Here is a 19,811-nt window from a genome sequence, read left to right as displayed (position 1 = left end):
ATCTTAGCAGTTTTAATTATTTAATTTCTAATCAATTTCAAAATCCCCCGCTTTACTTATTTATTTGCTTCTTTTTTTTCAGCTGGTACGTTTTGAGTCATGGGCACGACTTTAGCCACGACCCTTGACACGACATCCTATTCATAAGCCAGACTCGAAAGTTGATTATCGCATCCAGTCCTTATGGACTCGACCCTACTACCACTCTACTACTAATTAGAGCTATTTTGTAGGAATTATTTTTTTAGTGGATTCGACGCCCTTTAAATTTTGGCGCCGTTGCCGAGGATTGGAGATATTTTCTAACTTTTGTTTGTCTACCTTATGACCAGATCATAACTGAGAAATTTAGAGTTTGAGCCAGAAATTGAGAAATTGGCCCGACAACTACGAAGAGAAGCCATACGACGTGGTAAATGGCCAAATCCTGGATTTGAAACTATATCTTACACCGAAGAATTTTTTTGACGAACCAGACGAGATAGCTGAACAAACTATACTCCAGCTCGCAGCGGCACGGATGAACAACAGCCCTTATGCATAACCTATCCGGCAAGAGGAACGCCGTTCAAGCTAAAGCCAGGTTTGATCCACCTACTGCCCACTTTTCGTGGACTACAAAACAAAAATTCGCACACCCACCTTAAGGAGTTCCATATGGTGTGCACAAGCATGAAGCCTCAAGGAGTAACAGAAGACCAAATCAAACTTCGTGCTTTTCCTTTCTCACTAGCTGACTCTGCTAGAGAGTGGCTATTTTATTTGCCTCCGGGATCTATCAATACATGGTTTGACATGTCTCGTTTGTTTCTTGAAAGGTTCTTCCCTGAAGCCCGAGCAGCCGAACTAAGGAGGGACATCATAGGAATCCGTCAGAAAGACACTGAGTCGCTCTACGATTACTGGGAGTGATATAAAAAGTTGTGTGCAAGCTGCCCACAACATGGACTGACTGAGCAGTCACTATTGCAGTATTTTTATGAGGGTTTACTCCCGATGGAAATGAAAATGATAGATGCTGCAAGTGGGGGGGTGCTTGTTAACATGACGCCTCAGAGAGCGAGAGAGTTGATTTCAACCATGGCTACCAACTCTCAACAATTCCAACCGGTTACAGAACCCACGAGACAGGTTCATGGATTAAGTTCTTTGTCTCTGAAAGATAAGATTGATAAGCTGGCTAATATTGTTCAAACTTTGCTTTTAGATAAAACAGGCCCAATACAGTTATGCAGAATTTGCGCCAAGCCAGACCACCCGACAAACTCATGTCCGATTTTACAGGAGGATTTGATAGAACAAGCGAATACTGTCGGGAACTTTCCAAGACCACCCCAAAGATGGTATGACCCCTACTCGAACTCGTATAATGTGGGGTGGAAAGATCACCCGAATCTCAGTTATGGAACGAATCTGTGGTTCAATCAACCATTTCAACAAAGGCCACCACAGAATCAACAGATACCAACCCCAAAGTCATCTTTGGAAGCCATAGTGGAAAGGTTAGCCAACAGTACTAAGAAATTCCAACAAAAAACTGCCATGCATTTGCAGGAGTTGGATAAGCAAGTGAGCAAACTTGCGCTTACGGTTAGCCGTTTGGAATCCCAAGGTAAGTTGCCATCCCAAATTGAGCCAAATCCTCGACACAATGTAAGCGCTATAATGTTGAGGAGCGAAAAGATTTTAGAGCCCGTACCTGGCACGAGTCGTGCCCACGATGCTGGTCTAGATGAGAAGAAACTTGACACAGAGGCTCCAGTAGAGTCAGCACCACAAAAGTCATTTGCAGTACCACCTCCGTTTCCCAGAAGACTTGCCCAATGCAAGAAGGAGCGAGACGAGAAGGAGATCCTCGACACCTTTCGAAAGGTGAAAATCAACATACCTCTTCTCAATACAATTAAGCAGATCCCACGATACGCAAAATTTCTAAAAGATTTATGCACAAGTAAAAGGAAACTTCTAGGCAATGAAAAGGTAAGTGTCGGAGAAAATGTCTCCGCCGTTCTGCAACGAAAAATACCGCCCAAATGTAAGGACCAAGGTATGTTTTTCATATCCTGTAAAATAGGTAGTGTCAGTATTAAAAAAGCAATGTGTGACTTAGGTGCATCAATTAATGTTATGCCTTTGTCAATTTATAAACTACTTAATGCGGGTCCTTTAAAGGAAACAGGTGTGATTATTCAACTTGCAGATAGATCCGTAGTGCATCCGAAAGGAGTGCTGGAGGATGTTCTTGTTAAGGTAAACGAGCTAATATTTCCTGCAGACTTCTACATTATCGACATGGAGGATGGCAACTCGGCTAATTCGTCTGAGATACTTCTCGGAAGACCATTTTTGAGTACATCACAAACGAGAATTGATGTTTGGAGTGGAACACTCACCATGGAATTTGACAATGAAATGGTTAAGTTTAATGTTTATGAAGATATGGGACATCCCAATGATAAGTCACAAATCGTGCCTTGTAGGAATGTAGATCTCGATGTTAAGCAAGAGGAATTATCGATGATCCAAAAACCAATATGTGAAGCTGTAATGAAGGCCTCGAAATTAGAGTTAAAACTGTTTCTAGAACGTACAAGAATTCCGATAGAGAATAATGCAAACTTGAACGGAGAAGCTCAAAGACACCTTAATCCACTAATGATAGGGGAATCCAGGAAGGGCTTCAAAGATAATGGGCAAAGGTTGAAACTTTTCTGCAAGAACATCCAAGTGCACGAGATGGAAAAATTAAGTCTCAATGAGCCAAACGGATAACATTTATGGTCATCGAGCTAACGACGTTAAACAAAAGCGCTTTTTGGGAGGCAACCCAAATTTATTTTCATTTATTTAATTTTGAGTTTTAGTAAGATTTAGGTTGTAAATAAATTTTTATTTAATCTAGTGAATTTTCTATTTTCAGGAATGTAATAGAGGTTTTGCAGAAGTTAGATAATGATGGTGGCATGGGCACGCCGTGCTAAATGCTGACAATTATTTCCCAACACCGACAACATCAGTTGAAACACATGGGAAGTATTCTTAACCTTTCTCTTTGCTTGTTGTTTGAGTTACTAAACTTTATTACATATAACACATGCTTGAGGACAAGCATAGATTAAGTAGGGGGGTTGAGTTGGTAAGTAAATATGCATGACTTTTGCTGCTTGTATCTCTTTTGCATGTGTTCAATCTTACGTTAAATTCATTCGATAGTTTATTTAAACATTGAGCCTTTAATCTCATACTCAGTTAATTTGGACAATTGGGCAAAGTTTGAATTAAAATGTTCAAGCATATAGGTTAATCAGCATTTGTGTCTTAAAATTGATATATGTAGCTAAATTTTTTTTTTGTATAAATTGATTGTTTGGAAAATTAAATTTGCTTGTGCATTAATAAATAAATGAATAAATAAAGGTTCAGGTTATGAGTGAATTTTCAAAAACGTGACCAGATTGAGTGACTAGGGTAAGGTGCTTGGGTTGTCATCTTATCTTGCATAAAAAGGTTCGAGTGACAAGTCGATAACTTATAAACATTCCGCTAACTGAGCTTTCACATTAAGAAAATATAAAAAATATAAAAAAAAAAGAGAAAAGATATAATAATATATATAATAAATAAAATTTAAGACTGTTTGAACTGACTAACCGGGCTAGGGTGCTGGGGTTGTCATCCTAGTTCGCGTAAAAAGGTTTGACCAGGTCAATAATTTTATTTTTCTAAATGCGTAGTTAATTAATAAATGCCTTGCAAATTATTGGATTAAAACTCAATTTGATGAAATTATTTAGTTCACATATTTCAACTTTATGACACTTGTTGATCAAATTTTATATCTTGAGCATTTATTTATTTTTGCCTAAGTTGTTTACAATAATTATGTATGCGAAAAGAGGCTCGATTTTTAATAAATTGTAGAACAAATTTAATGTTTGAAAGAACAAACATGCTTGAGGGCAAGCATGAGCTAAGTAGGGGGAGTTGATAAACACATTAATTTACATAATTCTTGTGTCTAATTTGGTTTATTTCTGAATTAATCCCTGCTTAATTGGTGTTTTTATGATTTAATCTTGTCAGGGATGTAATTGGTCAAAAACGAGCAAAAAGGGGCCAAATTGAAAGACAAATCATTGAGTTGGGGCCAAATCATAAAGATGGGAAGGCCAAGGATTTAACATCAATTTTGACTTTGTAAAAAGCTAAAAATAGAAGATATTATTTTATTTTGTTTTATTATTTTTATTTTATTTTATTATTTTAGGATTAAGCTATTTTTAGTAAACCCTATATATATAAATAGGGGCTTTTAGTTTTTAGAAAATCATCTCTTGTCTTTGTATTCCTACTTCTACTTGGAATAGAAATACTCTCTCTTTTCCCTTTTCAAATTGGAGTTTACCATTCTGTCAATTTCCATTTGGTTTTGTTTCTTTTCTCAAATTGGGTTAATTGCCTTCCAAGTGCTTTTCCTTTCCAATTTCCATCACCTTTCACATAAATTTATCATCTTCCACTTTCAAGCATGAATAAATTCATGCTCCACTAAATTTCATCTTAGCTTTAGGCCGGTGTTCTTTCCGGTCAAGAATTGTGAGATTCGTACTCACGCCTAAAATCCTTCCAATCGGTATTCACCTTTTTCCTAAGTATCGGGATAGACCAATCATCCCTTAGAGTTGAATTCGATTTCAAGTCAAAGTGCACGTTGGGTTGGAGTCGTGTTTGCTTACAGTTGGAAATTCGAGTCGGTCGTGCTGTATTTGGATTTTCAAGAACAAATCAAGGAAGAAGTGATCGGGTTTAAACGACCCACGCGGTTGAGGCCATTGATTCGAGTTGGGTTCTTCAGAACACAAGGCTGTCGGAATCTTAAATCGGGAACACGTGTATCTCGGTTAGATAATCGGTAAGGGTTGGTTTGCAGGCCGTATAGGAACCAGCTACTAGAGGAAGAATTGGTGGTTAAGACGTTCTTAACTGCTATAATCAGCTTATCGATCGGAGGAGAAGATTAATTTTCGAGGATCGATTCTCAACACGGAATTGACCGAGTCTAAGGCTAAGGCTCATTACATTTGACTGCAAATCCTAATTTAATTTCTAGTCTATTTAATTATTTATCTTAGCAGTTTTAATTATTTAATTTCTAATCAATTTCAAAATTCCACGCTTTACTTATTTATTTGCTTCTTTTTTTTCAGCTGGTACGTTTTGAGTCGTGGGCACGACTCTAGCCACGACCCTTGACACGACATCCTATTCATAAGCTAGGCTCGAAAGTTGATTATTGCATCCAATCCTTATGGACTCGACCCTACTACCACTCTACTGCTAATTAGAGCTATTTTGTAGGAATTATTTTTTTGGTGGATTTGAAGCCCATCATACCATAAAAGGGAGTTTAAGGAGGAAGAAGTCTCTAATTTTTGTGACAAAAATGGGATTCAACATGAATTTAAAGCACCAAATACTCCCCAATAGAATGATGTTTTCGAGAGAAAGAATCCTTTGATCTAAGATATCGCCAGAATAATGCTTAAGAAGGGAATTTCACACAGGTTTTGGGCAGACATTGATAACACAACTATTCACATGATTAACATCGTGTTGTTAAGGCAAAAAAAAACATGGATGACTCCATATGAAATATGGAGAGGAAAGAAGCCAACAATGAGCTACTTTCATATTTTTGGGAGTACATATTATATTCTCAAAAATAGACTATTAGGGTAAATTTAATGCATACATTGATGAGAAGATTTTCCTTAGATACTAAACTAATAGTAAAGCTTACAATGTGTGCATCAAACACATAAGAACTGTCATGGAATCTTTCAATGTTGCTATCAAAGATGAGCCAACCAACTACCTATCTAATAAATATGCAAATGAATAACTTGTAGCATTAAATGTAAAGCTAGTTGCAACTAGCTCTGTAATTGAACCAAATCCTAAGTTACTTATGATTAATCAACCAGTTGAACTTGATAATGATGATGACTATCAAATGGATGATATTTCTCAACCTCAACCATCCTAAAGAGAGAAAGAATAATTCATTGGATAATGTAATTGGTGATCTAGATGGAATAATCAAGATTACAGGTAAGTCAAGGCTAAACTATCATTGTATAGTTGGATTTACATGTTATACTTCCTCCATTGAGCCTAAGAAGGTGGAAGATGATTTAATCTAAGCCATACAGGAAAAACTAAATAAGTTTGAAAGGAATAATGTATGAAAGATTGTTCTTAGACTTACTAATTGTAATGTAATTAGAACAAAGTGAATCTTTAAGAACAAAACTGATGATCTTGGAAACATCACCAAAAATAAGCCTAGGCTAGCGACTCAATGTTATACTTAGTTGGAACGCATGGACTTTGATAAGGCATTTGCACTAGTGACAAGCTGAAGGCAATCAAACTGCGAAGGGTATTTGCAACTTATATGGATATCAAGCTATTTCAAATGGATGTGAAAAGTGTATTTCTAAATGACTTTATTAATGAAGAAGTGTATATGAAATAACCTAAAGGGTTTGAAGAACCCAAGCATCCTGATCATGTCTATAAACTCACTAAAGCACTCTATGGTTTGAAGTAAACTCCAAGGGCGTAGTACAAGAGACTTTCAAGGTTACTAATCGAGTAAAGATACTAAGAGGGAATGCTGATAAAACCTTGTTAATAAAAAAAATAAGAAATGTAACATTACAATTTATTAGATTTATATAGATGCAATTATTTTTTGCTTAACTTTTCAATAGACGAAAGAGGATTTTGTAAACATGATACAATTTGAGTTTAGATGGGCATCATGGGGGGAAGTTCCCCTATTTCTTATGCTTCCAAATCAAGTAGCTAAAGGAAATTATTTTCTTATCTCAAGAGAAGTATGCATACAACTTAGCGAATAAGTTTTAGATTAGAGAATTTAGGAATTGTAATAGCTCTTATGTCAATTTTTGATAAAATATGCTTAGATGCATGGGGGAATTACAGTTGACTCAGTTAACTATTGAAGTATGATTGATAGTTTACTCTACCTAACTACTAGTAGCCTTGAATTTTTCTTTAGTACAAGTGTTTGTGTAATGTGTCAACCAACTCTTGAGGAGTTACATTTAAAAGTTGTGAAGATGATAATTATATATGTGAATTAGACATTAGATCTTGGTATTTCGTTGTTTAAGGATAAAAACATGAGCCTTATTGGTTTCAGTGATACTGACTGGGCAAGTAATGTGGATGATAGGAAGAGCATGTCTAGTGGGTATTTTTATCTTGGCTCGAAATTAGTACAGTAAGAAACAACCTTTAATATCATTTTCATTAACTGAACCTGAGTATATAGATGCTAGAAGCTATTGTGTATAACTATTATCAATAAGGCAAATACTTGAAGTTTTTTTGGAATTGCATTGCCAATTGAGACTACTCCAGTCGAATCAATATCTCAAAGAACCATTTTGTTCACTCAAGGACTAAGCATGATGATACAAGGCATCACTTAATTAAAGAGCTAGTAGAGAATGAAACCATTGAATTTATGCATGTATCTAATGAGAATCAACTGGTAGATTTATTTTCCAAGAGCCTTGAAGTTGTCATGTTCAAAAAATTAAAGAATTTAGTCAGGATGTGCTAACTTTGACTTGGCACCTAAGGAAAATCACTAAAATTCAAATTCCAAGTTTCATTTTGCCTTTTATTATTTTTGATAATTTTTTTGTTCCTATTTTTATTTTAGAGGTTATTTTTGCACAAAAATATTCAGTTTCCTTATTTTTGGAGGGAAAAACTTGTAAAAAATTTAGGTATTTAAGTTATGAAATTGAGTTTTAGTTGTCGTTGAGCTCCCTTAACTAATCCTTCAACCTTAAAGAAACATTATTCTACAAGAAAGCTTTACTGCTACTGCAAGAAATCTATGGCACAAGTTAAAAAACCAACTTATCATGCAACCTTTGAGGAATCTAATTTGAGTTCACCTTCACTTAAATCTTCATTCAAAGAAGAATGACAATAGAATCTTATGAAGTAGCATCTTTTGTGATGCTTTGAGAAGACACCTAGGAGTAGCTAGTTCAATAAGTTTAGCTAGATGTACCATTAGTTGCAACTAAGTAAGGTGGTGTAGTTAAACACTGTTGGTACTAAGAATTATAAGAATGTAGAAAAAGATGCTGGAGCAATTTTCACTGAGAAAGCTACAAAGAAGTGTTAAATACTTAGATAAGTAGAATTCACGTGAGTACCAAATTACTTATAAGACATGTTACAAGTATTAAATAATTTATATATCTTTTGAAAAAAGAACTAGTGTAACTTAATGATATTAATGTTAAAAACTTAGATAAGTAGAATTCATGTGACTACTTAGTAAGCTTTCGTAAAGCTAAACATGTAGTTTTCAAACGTGTAGTGTACAAAAAGTAATCGTGTGTGAAGAGTTCGAATGGGACAAGTCAAACCACATCTCATCAAAACAAGGTTTGGGAATTAAGTATTTGAATTATAGGCATTAGAATGGCATGTACATAGGTGTTCAATTGGTATGAAAGTGGAAGATAATGCATTAGTTCATACAAAAGTTAAGTTGAAGTGGAAAGATTTTGAGGACAATGTGGTCATGTGTTAGTAAATGAACATAGATGAACATGTGATGCTTTAAATGGTATTTTCGTGTAATTTAAGGTTGGAAATGATTAAGAATGATTGGAATTGAATAGAGTATGTTTAGGGAAGTCTTTGGGTGTGTTTAAGCTTGATTTTTGGCTCCTTTGCACCCAAGTACCAATACTTGAAGGACTTGTATTGGTACAACATCGATAAAATGCAACAAATGAACAATATTAAGCAGAGATATTGGTACCTAGGGGAGTTGTACTGGTACAAATACCCTATTTTACCCTAATATAAATGTTTTCTCACCAAAAAGACCTCGAACAACCTCAAATTGAAGCCAGATTGTAGAGTAAGCTTAGAAATGATTAAAAAAAAAGTCTTAAAAGACCTAAAATTAACCTAAAGAATGAATTGAACTTGAATGTCATGTTTGGTACTAAAGTGATTTGTTTGACTTCAAATATTTCATTTCCTGCTTGAGTTTAGGTTTGGGCTCAAGTAAGGGGTGTTACAATATTTCATATTTTGGTTTTAATAGTTAACAATAATAAATGTTAAAATTTAATATATAATTAATCAATCTAAAATGTATAATTTGCATACTTGAATTTTGATTTTGGTTATTTTTTTAGAATAAAAGTATCATTTATGTTTGTTTTACAACTTATGGAAACTAATTTTTTCGAGGTTCGTGATTGTCCTATCAATAATGTCATCTCCAATGTTCAAACTTGAACTTTCTCATTAGGGGTATAAGGTGCCTTACCATTGGTTTTTAATTATGTTTCTTACTTTAGTATGTCAGACTTAATAGCTTTACTTAATAGCTTTACTTGTTAAAGTCGCTATGGCTAGATTTCCTATGTTGTTTGTTGTTATTTTATCTATGAAATGCTCTTTTATGATATTTTAAAGAAAAAATTGATTCAATTATATATATATATATATAAATTAATTAATCTAATATTTTTATATTGAATAAATATAATTATTTATGTAATAAAATAAATAAATTTAAATTGATGCTACATTGATAATAGTGTTACGGATTCCAAAAATTAAATTAAAATATTTCCTGTTTATAATTATATAAAATCAAAATTATAAATCAATTTATAATTTTTCCAGGACAGCAAATTACATTACATCGAAATTCATCTATAATTTTATATTTATCAAAATCATTTAAGTTAAAGTTAACTGAAAACAATTACAAAATTAAAAATTGTTAATTACAAAAAATTGTGATTTACAATCCTAATAAGCGTTATTAGTGAGAAGAAGGAAAAATGGTAAGACATTCCTTCTATAAAAGGTTCACCTGCTCAAGTTTACAACCAACATTCTACTCGCTAACCTTTCACCCTTTTCTATCATTGCAAAAAAAGGGTCAATTCAGTAATTTACACTACCACAATTACAATTTCATACGTGGCATTCCCACTCAGCGAGTACTAACAAGGATACAGCCAGGTGAGAAGATAAATGTGGGAGCATTTTAATTTTTTTCCTTAATAACGTTTAAAAAAGACGTTTTTAGAGGAAATAAATCATAATAATATTTCCCTCGTTTTGTGGTATTTCAAATTTCAAAAAACGACCCAACAACTCTCTCTTCTCCTTTTCTCTGTTAAATCATCGATTCTAAAAAATAATCCAAAAAACCAAGAATTCGATAAATGAAATGGTATGCGATTTTTTGAATCGAGACTCAGGGTTAGGGATAATCTCGAGATCAGTGGTGAGGTTTCTTGATTTGACGGTGTGCAGAGCCATGGGATGTTTCTTCCACTGTTTCGGCGTCAGAACCGATCGTTCCCGCCCTCACCTCGTCGCTTCCTGTTCCAAATCCACTGTAAGTTTTTTTTGTCTGTTTGTGTTTTTTGCACTTTCATTTCCAGTTTTCTTGTACCTGCGTTTGGTTTCTCGGAAAATTCAGTTCAAGAAACATTTTCTTTCCTAGTCTTTTTCTTTTTATATTTCTAAAGAGAAGACAAACTTGAATAAAACTAGCTTCGTTTATTTTCGTTTTGGCTGAGCAGGAACGTACTGTTTCTCGAAATCGATTATCGTCTCTCTTTGTTGACGAAGGTAACTATATATGTATCGATTATCTAGCTTATTTGTCGATTTAGCTAATTTCAACATTTTTTTTTGTCCCCTCAAATTTGATTTTTCCTTTGTTTGAAAGTGTAATTATTTTGTTTTCTTGTTTTGGTTCTAAAAGAGAAAGGAGATTCTCCATCCAACGATTTGGAGTCTCCACAAATTAATAAAGGTCTCAAGGATGAGGTATGTACATCGAGCAATTCGATTTAGATTTGTTGCTTTGTATGTGCAATGCGAATTACAATTCAAATTTTTTACCTTTCCGTAGGCAAAGTTCCTTAAATCTTGCGGCACAATACCAGAGACTCCGGTTGAAATTCGCAAAGCGTCTCACAAGTTTAAACAGTCCCCTCCTTGTGGTGGAGATTCAGAGACTTCGAAGTATCGTTCTTGGCTTCCAAACACATCCATTGATAAGCTTCAGTTGGATAAGAAATCTGACCAGCCACCTACTCCAAGTAAACTTTTCGAGGTGTTGGGGAGGTCAGATTCTCCGGATAATACACCTAGCAGGTTATCAGATTTAACTTCAGACTTTAAAAATTTTAATCAACAAATCGAAACATGTAATTGGCTTCTCACTGAATTTAGAATTGCTTTGCGGATAATAATTTTCTTCTTAGAAATGAAGCAACAGTATCTGCAATTTTGTTGTGTGATTTTGTGAATACATTTTCGCATAATTTTGAAGTCTACCTGACAATTGACTCGTGCTATTTCTTTTTTAGTTGTATATCGAATGCAGCAAACACTGGGATGTCCTCCATTTGTTCTACTGAAGGTAGTGAGGCGACGACTGCTGATAAAACAGCCAAGACTGGTATCTTTTCAACTTCAGCTTATGAAAGGAACAAGTCTGTGCGATTTGAATGTGAATCTGATGCTTCTTCTAAATCTGAAAATATTGGTCAAAATCCGGAGAAACTTGAAGCACTAGGTTACCAAAGTGCATCAAAGTACTCGCCAAACCCAACCCCGTTAAAGCTTTCTGATGAAATGCAAACCCCAGGAACTGTTTTCCCCTCAAACGTGGGAATCTTTGCAAATGGGAAGACTCGGATCCGGTCTGAATACGTTCATTTAGTTTTGAATCCGGTTGGGAATGCCTCTCCGTTAAATGCAATGAAGAAAGAGCCATTGAGCTCCAAAGAGATGTTTAATGAGCAGGAAGAATCTCCTGAACGATTAGAAAATGGCACCCCCAAGCTAGGAGTAAAACAAGCTTCACTTGGTAAAGATTCAGAGGATGAAGGAAGCTTGTCTGCTTGGCTGAAGCCAAAACAGATTACCATAGATGATCCTGATAAGAATATTCATGTTACGTCCAGCAAAACCCCTCAATTTAATAGAACCCCAGGGGATAGACCCATCATTGGTATGGTGGCTGCTCACTGGAACGAAGATGAGTCTTCCCGCATCTCACCCAAGTGGTGGGATGGGAATGGAATCCCAAATTCAACTAATAAATACAAGGAGGTAAATCTTTTATTTTTCGGCTGCATTACTACTTGCAGTTTGGACACCTATGCTTGATGGATCCTTTTCCTGTTTGCAGGATCAGAAAGTGAGTTGGCATGCAACCCCATTTGAAGAGAGGCTGGAAAAGGCTTTATCGGAGGAGAGTCTTATCTCTCAGAGGTATGTTTAATTTTCCCTTGCTAAATTCAAAACCTATGATGCTATTTTATGTTGCTCTAATTTGGTGGCAAGCAGTAATGACTCAAAAGTATTTCACCTCAAAAACTCTTAGGAGATTACCTGGCGTGGTTTAGTTGTGTGAAGCACAGTTTAACATAGATTTTATACATTTGCAATATGCAAGAATCTTTCTGGTAATACTTTCTGTAACTCAACACCAATATCTGCTTTCTCTTTTCTTGTTTTCTATTTTCCTAAAGATCTTGGGGGGCTGAATTGATTTTTACTATCTATACGTAAAAACTGTAAAGGAGATTCTCATTGGTTGACATTAGTACTAAAAGTTCAAGTTCTTTTACTGGGAAAATAATTCATTCACTTTGCTTAGACATCTTTTGTCAAAAGTGTACAAACATCATCCTAAGTAGCTAGATCACAATCCCCTATGATATAATTCAAAATGCTTTGATATGAACTATTTTTTAGTTAAGATTGACCCCTTTTGATACATTCGGATATCCGTGTGGGGGATATCCATGTTCGATGCTTACATCCAAATCCGAGTAGCATGTTTCAAATAGATGACAGAGGGTTATTTTGATCTGATTTGTAATGTTCAAAAGATTCTAACATTCCCCTTATTTGTAATGTTCAAAAGATTCTAACATTCCCCTTCCTTATATGATCCATTATTGAGATGGAATTTAAATTGTGTTATTAGTAATGCTAATTCACAACTATATCTAATTGCTAGTTTTAATTACAGGAAGCCTGTTGACCGAACACTCATGTCTCTTGACGAGATTGATGAAAGCGACACAGCACTGTCTCAGCTGCGACCTTCCTCACATGCCAAGTCAGTTGTTTCGTTCTGATTACAGTAATTGCTTCCGTTTTCACATTTGATGAACCCAGATGTAATTTTGAGTCCTTCAAAAACCTGAATCAATGGCAAAAAAATCATGAATTGTGATTCATGGTTGGTTTGGCATGAGCCATCTAGTGGAGCTTTTCTAGGGATTCCATTGTAATCCGACAGGATAGGATCTCTGCTTGAAGTGCAAACCAACGATTTTTTTAAAAGGTTTTATATCATTTTATAGTACTTGGCACCGGGCATCACTCATGATTTTATGCATAAGTTGGAGCACATCGTCCTTGTAACTTAGCTCAACTTTTTTGAGTCTTTATTTCCTTGCTTCCATTTTTGTCTGATAAAGATGTGAGGAGAGCTTTGGTGCATTTCCATAGATTATTTCTTTTACTGATAAAATAACATGTAGTCATCGATATACTTGATAAAGTATCAGTTAAATCTTTAAAAAAAATATTGATTGAAGCTTCCAAAAATGGTTTATTTAATTTTAGCCAACCATGGGATTTAATTATAAATGTATTCATTATGCATGTAAAATTTTAAATCAATTTCACTTGAGGATACTATTTCTTTAATATATAATACCTAACCATTTAAAATTTTTGGACATAATTTAAACAATAGAGGACATGATTTTCCACCAGTATCAGTAGATACCTATTTTAAATCAAAAGAGGAAACACTTGAAAACATAGTGAAAAGAAATGCTTGGACACTTCATTATGCAAAACAATGAAAATACTTTGATACCCTATTATGTATTGAAAATCAATAATTTAATAAAAAGAAGTTATAATTAAAAGAGGGAATTAAATTCTCCCAATAATGTTAAGAGACTAGAGCTCCATATTGCAAATGAAAAATCAAGTCTTCTTTGTGAGAATTCAGTTGGGAAAGTTTGAAGCAATATAGTTTTTGTAGTTTACAAATTCAAATATTATTTCAAAGTCCTCTAATTTTTATTTTGAAAATCAGAATGTGCACTTGAATCTTCATAGAAGGAGCTAATGACCTGGTTGAATAGACTCCCACTAGAAATACATGGTTAAGCCAAATTACCAAATTTTGTGATGGTACAATTGAATAAAATCCAGCGGGTCACTCTCCATATATTCTTCTGAAGTATGAACGTTTAGCACAACATTTAGATTGTTAAATATAAAAGTAACTTTAGAATGGTTATACATATAGAATTTGAAGTCAAGAAATTATTCATTAAACAAAAACAAGTAGAAACATATTAGTAATTAGCTTGTAGCTTTGTAATACCTTGATTTCAAATGATGCTCCAGGAATTGAATTGTATAAAGAAATTGAAATCATTACAAACATCTGGAATTGTAGAAAGGATAGATCCTATAAACTTTAAGACAATCCATTAATAGCAATGCTTTCTCATAATTCAAAAAAAAAAAAATAAATGCTATGAAGGTGCAGAATAGCAGGCTTAAAACAGCAGGATTGAATGCCCAATTCATACATAAGACCACGAATCTTTACATTTCTCCTGTTTAACTGACCACGAAATCCCTACAATCGATATGTATGTGTGAGTGTATATATATATATTTTGTCAAGGCTGGTGGAAAGAGTTTGGTCCTTGGTCGTGCTGGTTATTGATTGCAGGGCTCACAACAGAAATATCATGGCTGCTTCCCTCTGCCTCAGGGGCTATCTCTCTTACATCAGCTATTCTTGCATCTGTTGCCTGAATATCACTCCATTCACCTTCACCAACTGGTTGGATGTTAACTTCATCCGCTGCCATGTGGACTACGCTCTCCTCAGGTACCGACGCTGTTCTCGAAACACTAAGACAAGCTTTGTCTACATTCTCTGACAACTCAACGTCCTTTGTATCAGGTGGACTGTTGCTAGTATTTGATGACTCTGTCTTTTCCTCGAAAATTTGCTTTGTGTCACTCTGTTGTCTGCAAACAAAAATAGAAGACAAGATCAACTTTCGTTGCCCTGCAACTAAGGATATTTATGCTAGCTTCAGTTCTATGACAAGCAACTTGATAATTCTGAACCAAGCTTTATTGTTCCAGTGTAAAAGTAGCAGTAACAAACCATGTCAACAAATCAACTAAAAATGGAACGTATCTGACTAAATGATTGAATTAACCTGGATTTTAAGTAATTTACAGATGCTTAAAGTACATGGAGAATGGATTAATCAACCAAAAGGGGGAGGAAAATGAAAGTGTTGTTTGCATTTTTATTCACGGACACAGTTCTTTTCTCTTAATGACCAATGATTTTGTCTTTGATTTTGCATTTCTAGATCAAAGAGGTGAGGAGAAGGAAGTTGGATGACAGCAAACACATTTTTATTCAGCCGCAGAGGTAGATTTCTATCCAAACATCCCCCTAGAGCAAATTAAAGATGGCCATGAAATACACTATTTTGATTATGTAAGATGTATAGAGGGATCTGCATTCCCCAGAAGCAAGATTCCGTTAGTATATCACAAAATTAGCTTGTCTTGTCAATTATTTCTACAACTTGTGTTGGTGTATCAAGTGCATGAATGTATGAACCACGGTTCCAAGGTTTCCAGAAAGGGTAAAAGCAGGATGATTATGATAATGCTTAAAAATATAATAAGTCAAACCTTTGGAGATGTGCTTGTAACGCATTCACATATGCAAGAAGGTCTTGCTTTTCCTTCACAGCGGCTGCCTCTTTCTGCTCTGCTTCTTTTATTCTTGCTTCAGCATCTGTTTCTGCAACTCTGACCTTCTCCTCTGCTCTCAGAACAGCTGCTTCTAATATTACAACACGCTCTCGAGCCTTTGCAAGCTCATTACGCCACGTATGTGCCTCCTGCATGGCAGAGTCTCTCTGCTTGATCAATTGATCCCTTTCTTTACTTAGGAACCCAAGCCTTTCTTCAGACTCCCTCAGCTATAAACACCAAGGAAAAACTTCAAATAAACACAATTATGATGCTTATATTTGGACATAGAAATCATGGCTACCCAAATAACAACTTGGTTAAGACAATTAAAAGTAACTTCTCAAAAGTTAAAATCAACATGACAGACTTATGATTCTTGGATGAGAATTCTTTTAAATTCAAAACTCTAGCCACACCATGTGAGCAATAAGATTAGAGTTGCACAATTCCAGTTTTAGCTATACCTTTAACATGAATGCTTCCCTTTGTTTTTCTGAATCTTTTGTTAAGCGCTCAATTTCTTCACAAGCAATCCTCCTATGTTCATCCATTGCATGAGCTGCAGATGCTGCAGATTCAGCAGCTTCAGCAGTCTCAGAAAGTTTATCTGCTATTTCTCTTATTGTTGAATCACGAGCACGAAGATCTCGAGCCAAATTCTGCAGTTCCTCATCCTTGACTCGTAGTGTCTCCTACAAGAATTAGCTACGACTAATCTAGGGAGAATGAAATGGCCTAAATTGACTAAGCACTAGCCACAATATAGAGACAAGAAGCCAAGTAAGAAAGCAGATTGAGAGACCCAAACAACACAAATTATACACTTATAGCAGTCAAGACAGGAACATCCACCAGGTTTAACAGCCCAGATTGGCATAAAGGTATTCTTAGGCACCATTATAGTCAGAATATACATCAGCATCCAATTTGGCCCATTTCAACTAGCCCTCATAATCATGCTTTGAAATCTAGAATAATATAACAAGACATGCACATTATCTAAGTGCTAGCTAGAGTTACTCTTGCAAACATTTAGCATAAATGTGCACATTCACATATCTGAATATCAAAGCATTTGCCTAACCAGAAACTACACAAGGATGAACCTAGGTCCCAACAGCTAGAGGAATCACCTCGACATCCACTGGTATGTTCAAAAAACTTAAAAGCACAGCATACAAGCACAATAGGTTAAACAGATAAACTGCTCATAGCATACCTTCATAATTGTAAAATCATCCATCGGACCATCTGTGGGTCTATTTGCCACCAATCCTAGAACATTTCTCAAGGATACCTGCATTGCGGCTTCAATTTCTTTAGAACATTCCTTGGCTGTTGAATTGGCAGCTGCAACTACTGTTGCAACTGTACCTAATTTTGCAGAGCCGTTGCCACTTAAGGAATTGACAGCTTCTTTGTGAGCCTTTAGAACCAATTGTGTCGCACTAATTTTTGGAAGGGAGAAGAACACCGAACAGATGACATCAACCATATATATAAAATTAGTTGCCAAAAGAAGTCCATAAAATATATGGCAAGATACTTTTCAGACCGCAAGAAGATATCCAGAGTCAACTTTAGACAATTGGAGAGAATGCAAAGAGTAATAAGAATTTAAGCTTTTCTTTGAACATGAATCTCTTACCATTTCAGGCATTTTGGCCTCTTAAATACAACCAACCAAAAAAAGACAAGCGCAAAAGGACATGTGAAATGTTTCTTATCAAGAAAGCAAGAAGAGTGTTACAAGAGAGTTAGCAGCACAACATACAATCCTGACCCAAACACGAACATATATATTCCCTCCCCTGCTTTCATAAAAAAAAAAAAATATTCCCTCCCCATAAGTTTGATTGATCTGTCACCTTTGAAGTTCAAGTACCCACCACATATCACCCACAAGACATCATAGCATAAACTTGTTCAATCAAACTTATGGAGAGGGAATACATGTGTGTGTATCACTTCTGAAACAGAAAACAGAATAATAAAAAGACTGATATAGTGCAGCACATTGTAAAAAACTTACTGTAAAGTTGATACCCAGGCTCTAGCAGCACCAGGCGTCTCTGCACAAAGAAAGTAGTCCTTTTTCTGGGGTGTCCCGATATCTAAATGGTATAGTTAAGAAGCACACAGGTTTAGCAACTGAGAACTTCTTCAACAAACATAAGCAAAAAGACCCTCGAAGCTTTTCATTTTCTTAACAAGTTATTGGATACAGAAACAGCAGCCATCATACTTTGGAAGTCCACTGTAATGAAAAAACAAACAAACAAAAAAGATAGGTTAACAACAATTCCCAGCTAAAGAATTGAGACCCACAGCAATAACTCGGAGGTGACAAATATGGATATATGTCAACATTGGCATGACCATTTCTCTTTTCCATATATTTCAAGGATCATAACTCTGTGCCTATGTCCAAATATATATCAAACACAAGGGCAGGGAAAATAAAGTCCAGGTAACAGACAGCAACAATCAACCAAACAAGGAACAAGAAAATTGTCTTACTGAAAGTTAACAGGAGACATAGAGATGACGCTGTTTTCATCAAACGTGATGATTCCCTTAATACTTGGCTCATTCCTCCTAGTCCTACAAAAACCAAAACAACAGAATTTCTAGTTTAATTTTCAGTGTTTCGAAGAAAACCAAAAATAATTAAGAAATGGAAACACACTTACTTGTATTCCATTTTCCCCGTCGTCGGGTCTAATATCACCCACCTTTCATTCCATTTCCTCAGCTGTTAAACCAATGTACAGTATATACACTAAATCATCAAATTGCTTGAAAATTCATGAATTTAAAAGAAAAATACAAATTTATGAAATCCATAACTGATAATAGAACCGAAAAACTAAATGAATTTTAATACTGCTTAATTCCAGTAATAAAATTGAGAGAGAGAAGAAGAAGATCGTACGGTCTCAGATCGCTTGAGAAGTGGACCTTGGAGCAAGTTCCTACCGGAGCCAGAGGCCAGTTGCCGTTTGATCTTTTCCAAACTGTTTTCCGTAGCATCCCTAACTCCTTGTTCCTTTTTTTTCAAAAATTAAATACCAAAAGGAAAATCAATTCCAATTACCACAAATGGAGGAGGAGAAGAAGAAGAAGGATTTACCGTAGAAGCACCATTGGAAGCCATGAGAGAAGAAATCCAATAGAAAAGCTTTAATCTTCAGCACAATGAAAAGAAAAAGAGAGGAAAAAAATGGTTAGGGCGAAATGTGTAATATATTTGAAGGGAAATTGGGGGGTGGTGTTGAAACTGAGAAGGGGCTGTTAGGTTTAAGGCATAGACTAGCAGTTAGACGTAATGCTCAAAAAACTCAGATTGAAGACGAAATAGTTGATTCACTTCTGTCGGTTTTTTATTTTGAGTTTACTGGCAGTAGATGAGTATTTTTAATTTTTAATATTTAATAAATATACGTAATGATTTGATGAAATAAATAATTTAATGAATTAAATTTTAATTTCTATGGTAGATCATTAAAATCGATCCATTGATATTGTATTAAAAAATAGTTATAATAAAAAATTATAATAATTAATGTTTTAAAAAATTAAAAACTATATTTTAGATTATATTTTAATTAATTTATTTAAAATAAATAAATTAATTTTTATAAAAATTTCTTAAAATTATATCATTAAATATTTATTTTAATGTTTTATATATAAAAATACTAATAAATTTAGTTTTCAATCCTTACATCATTTATTCAATTTCATTTCTAGTCTTTCATTAAAAGCAAATTGGCCCTCATTATTTTTATTATTCAATGGTGCTATTTTGTTATATATTTCACATTAATAAATAATTTAAAAATTATAAAAATAATTCCAAAAAT

The 19,811-nt window shown here is 34.7% G+C and overlaps 3 protein-coding genes across 3 annotated transcripts; 2 read left to right on the top strand and 1 right to left on the bottom strand.

Moving 5' to 3' along the window:
- Window positions 1-996: 996 nt before the first annotated feature.
- LOC108473495 (uncharacterized) lies at window positions 997-2,772 on the top strand. Its single transcript, XM_017775085.1, has one exon. It carries the CDS (start codon window positions 997-999, stop codon window positions 2,770-2,772), a length of 1,776 nt encoding a protein of 591 aa, XP_017630574.1.
- A 7,375-nt stretch (window positions 2,773-10,147) lies between these two features.
- Window positions 10,148-13,734, top strand: LOC108469526 (protein JASON). The gene is made up of 7 exons (XM_017770402.2): window positions 10,148-10,492; window positions 10,680-10,728; window positions 10,865-10,929; window positions 11,015-11,259; window positions 11,475-12,222; window positions 12,302-12,384; window positions 13,151-13,734. The coding sequence occupies exons 1-7, from the start codon at window positions 10,322-10,324 to the stop codon at window positions 13,257-13,259; spliced, it is 1,470 nt and encodes a 489-aa protein (XP_017625891.1). The 5' UTR covers window positions 10,148-10,321; the 3' UTR covers window positions 13,260-13,734.
- An 801-nt stretch (window positions 13,735-14,535) lies between these two features.
- On the bottom strand, window positions 14,536-19,335 carry LOC108456896 (uncharacterized). Its single transcript, XM_017755633.2, has 10 exons — window positions 19,079-19,335; window positions 18,881-18,994; window positions 18,639-18,700; window positions 18,466-18,549; window positions 18,171-18,202; window positions 17,978-18,059; window positions 17,165-17,393; window positions 16,410-16,637; window positions 15,880-16,172; window positions 14,536-15,192 (listed from the first exon to the last, which is right to left on the bottom strand). The coding sequence occupies exons 1-10, from the start codon at window positions 19,100-19,102 to the stop codon at window positions 14,835-14,837; spliced, it is 1,506 nt and encodes a 501-aa protein (XP_017611122.1). The 5' UTR covers window positions 19,103-19,335; the 3' UTR covers window positions 14,536-14,834.
- Window positions 19,336-19,811: the final 476 nt, after the last annotated feature.

Source organism: Gossypium arboreum, chromosome 7 (genome assembly GCF_025698485.1).
Source record: "Gossypium arboreum isolate Shixiya-1 chromosome 7, ASM2569848v2, whole genome shotgun sequence".
Classification (NCBI taxonomy): Eukaryota; Viridiplantae; Streptophyta; class Magnoliopsida; order Malvales; family Malvaceae; genus Gossypium; species Gossypium arboreum.
This window is presented reverse-complemented; position numbering and strand designations above follow the sequence as displayed.

Excerpts from the sequence above, each read along its gene's own strand:
- LOC108456896 (XM_017755633.2), bottom strand. The coding sequence starts at position 19,102 with ATGGCTTCCAATGGTGCTTCTACG. Across the intron at positions 18,203-18,465 it reads ATGTCTCCTGTTAACTTTCA|TGGACTTCCAAAGTATGATG; the intron begins GTAAGACAATTT and ends TTTTCATTACAG. Across the intron at positions 18,060-18,170 it reads GTATGATGGCTGCTGTTTCT|ATATCGGGACACCCCAGAAA; the intron begins GTATCCAATAAC and ends TATACCATTTAG.
- LOC108469526 (XM_017770402.2), top strand. The coding sequence starts at position 10,322 with ATGGTATGCGATTTTTTGAATCGAGACTCAGGGTTAGGGATAATCTCG. Across the intron at positions 10,729-10,864 it reads GTCTCTCTTTGTTGACGAAG|AGAAAGGAGATTCTCCATCC; the intron begins GTAACTATATAT and ends TGGTTCTAAAAG. Across the intron at positions 12,223-12,301 it reads CAACTAATAAATACAAGGAG|GATCAGAAAGTGAGTTGGCA; the intron begins GTAAATCTTTTA and ends TCCTGTTTGCAG.
- LOC108473495 (XM_017775085.1), top strand. The coding sequence starts at position 997 with ATGGAAATGAAAATGATAGATGCTGCAAGTGGGGGGGTGCTTGTTAAC.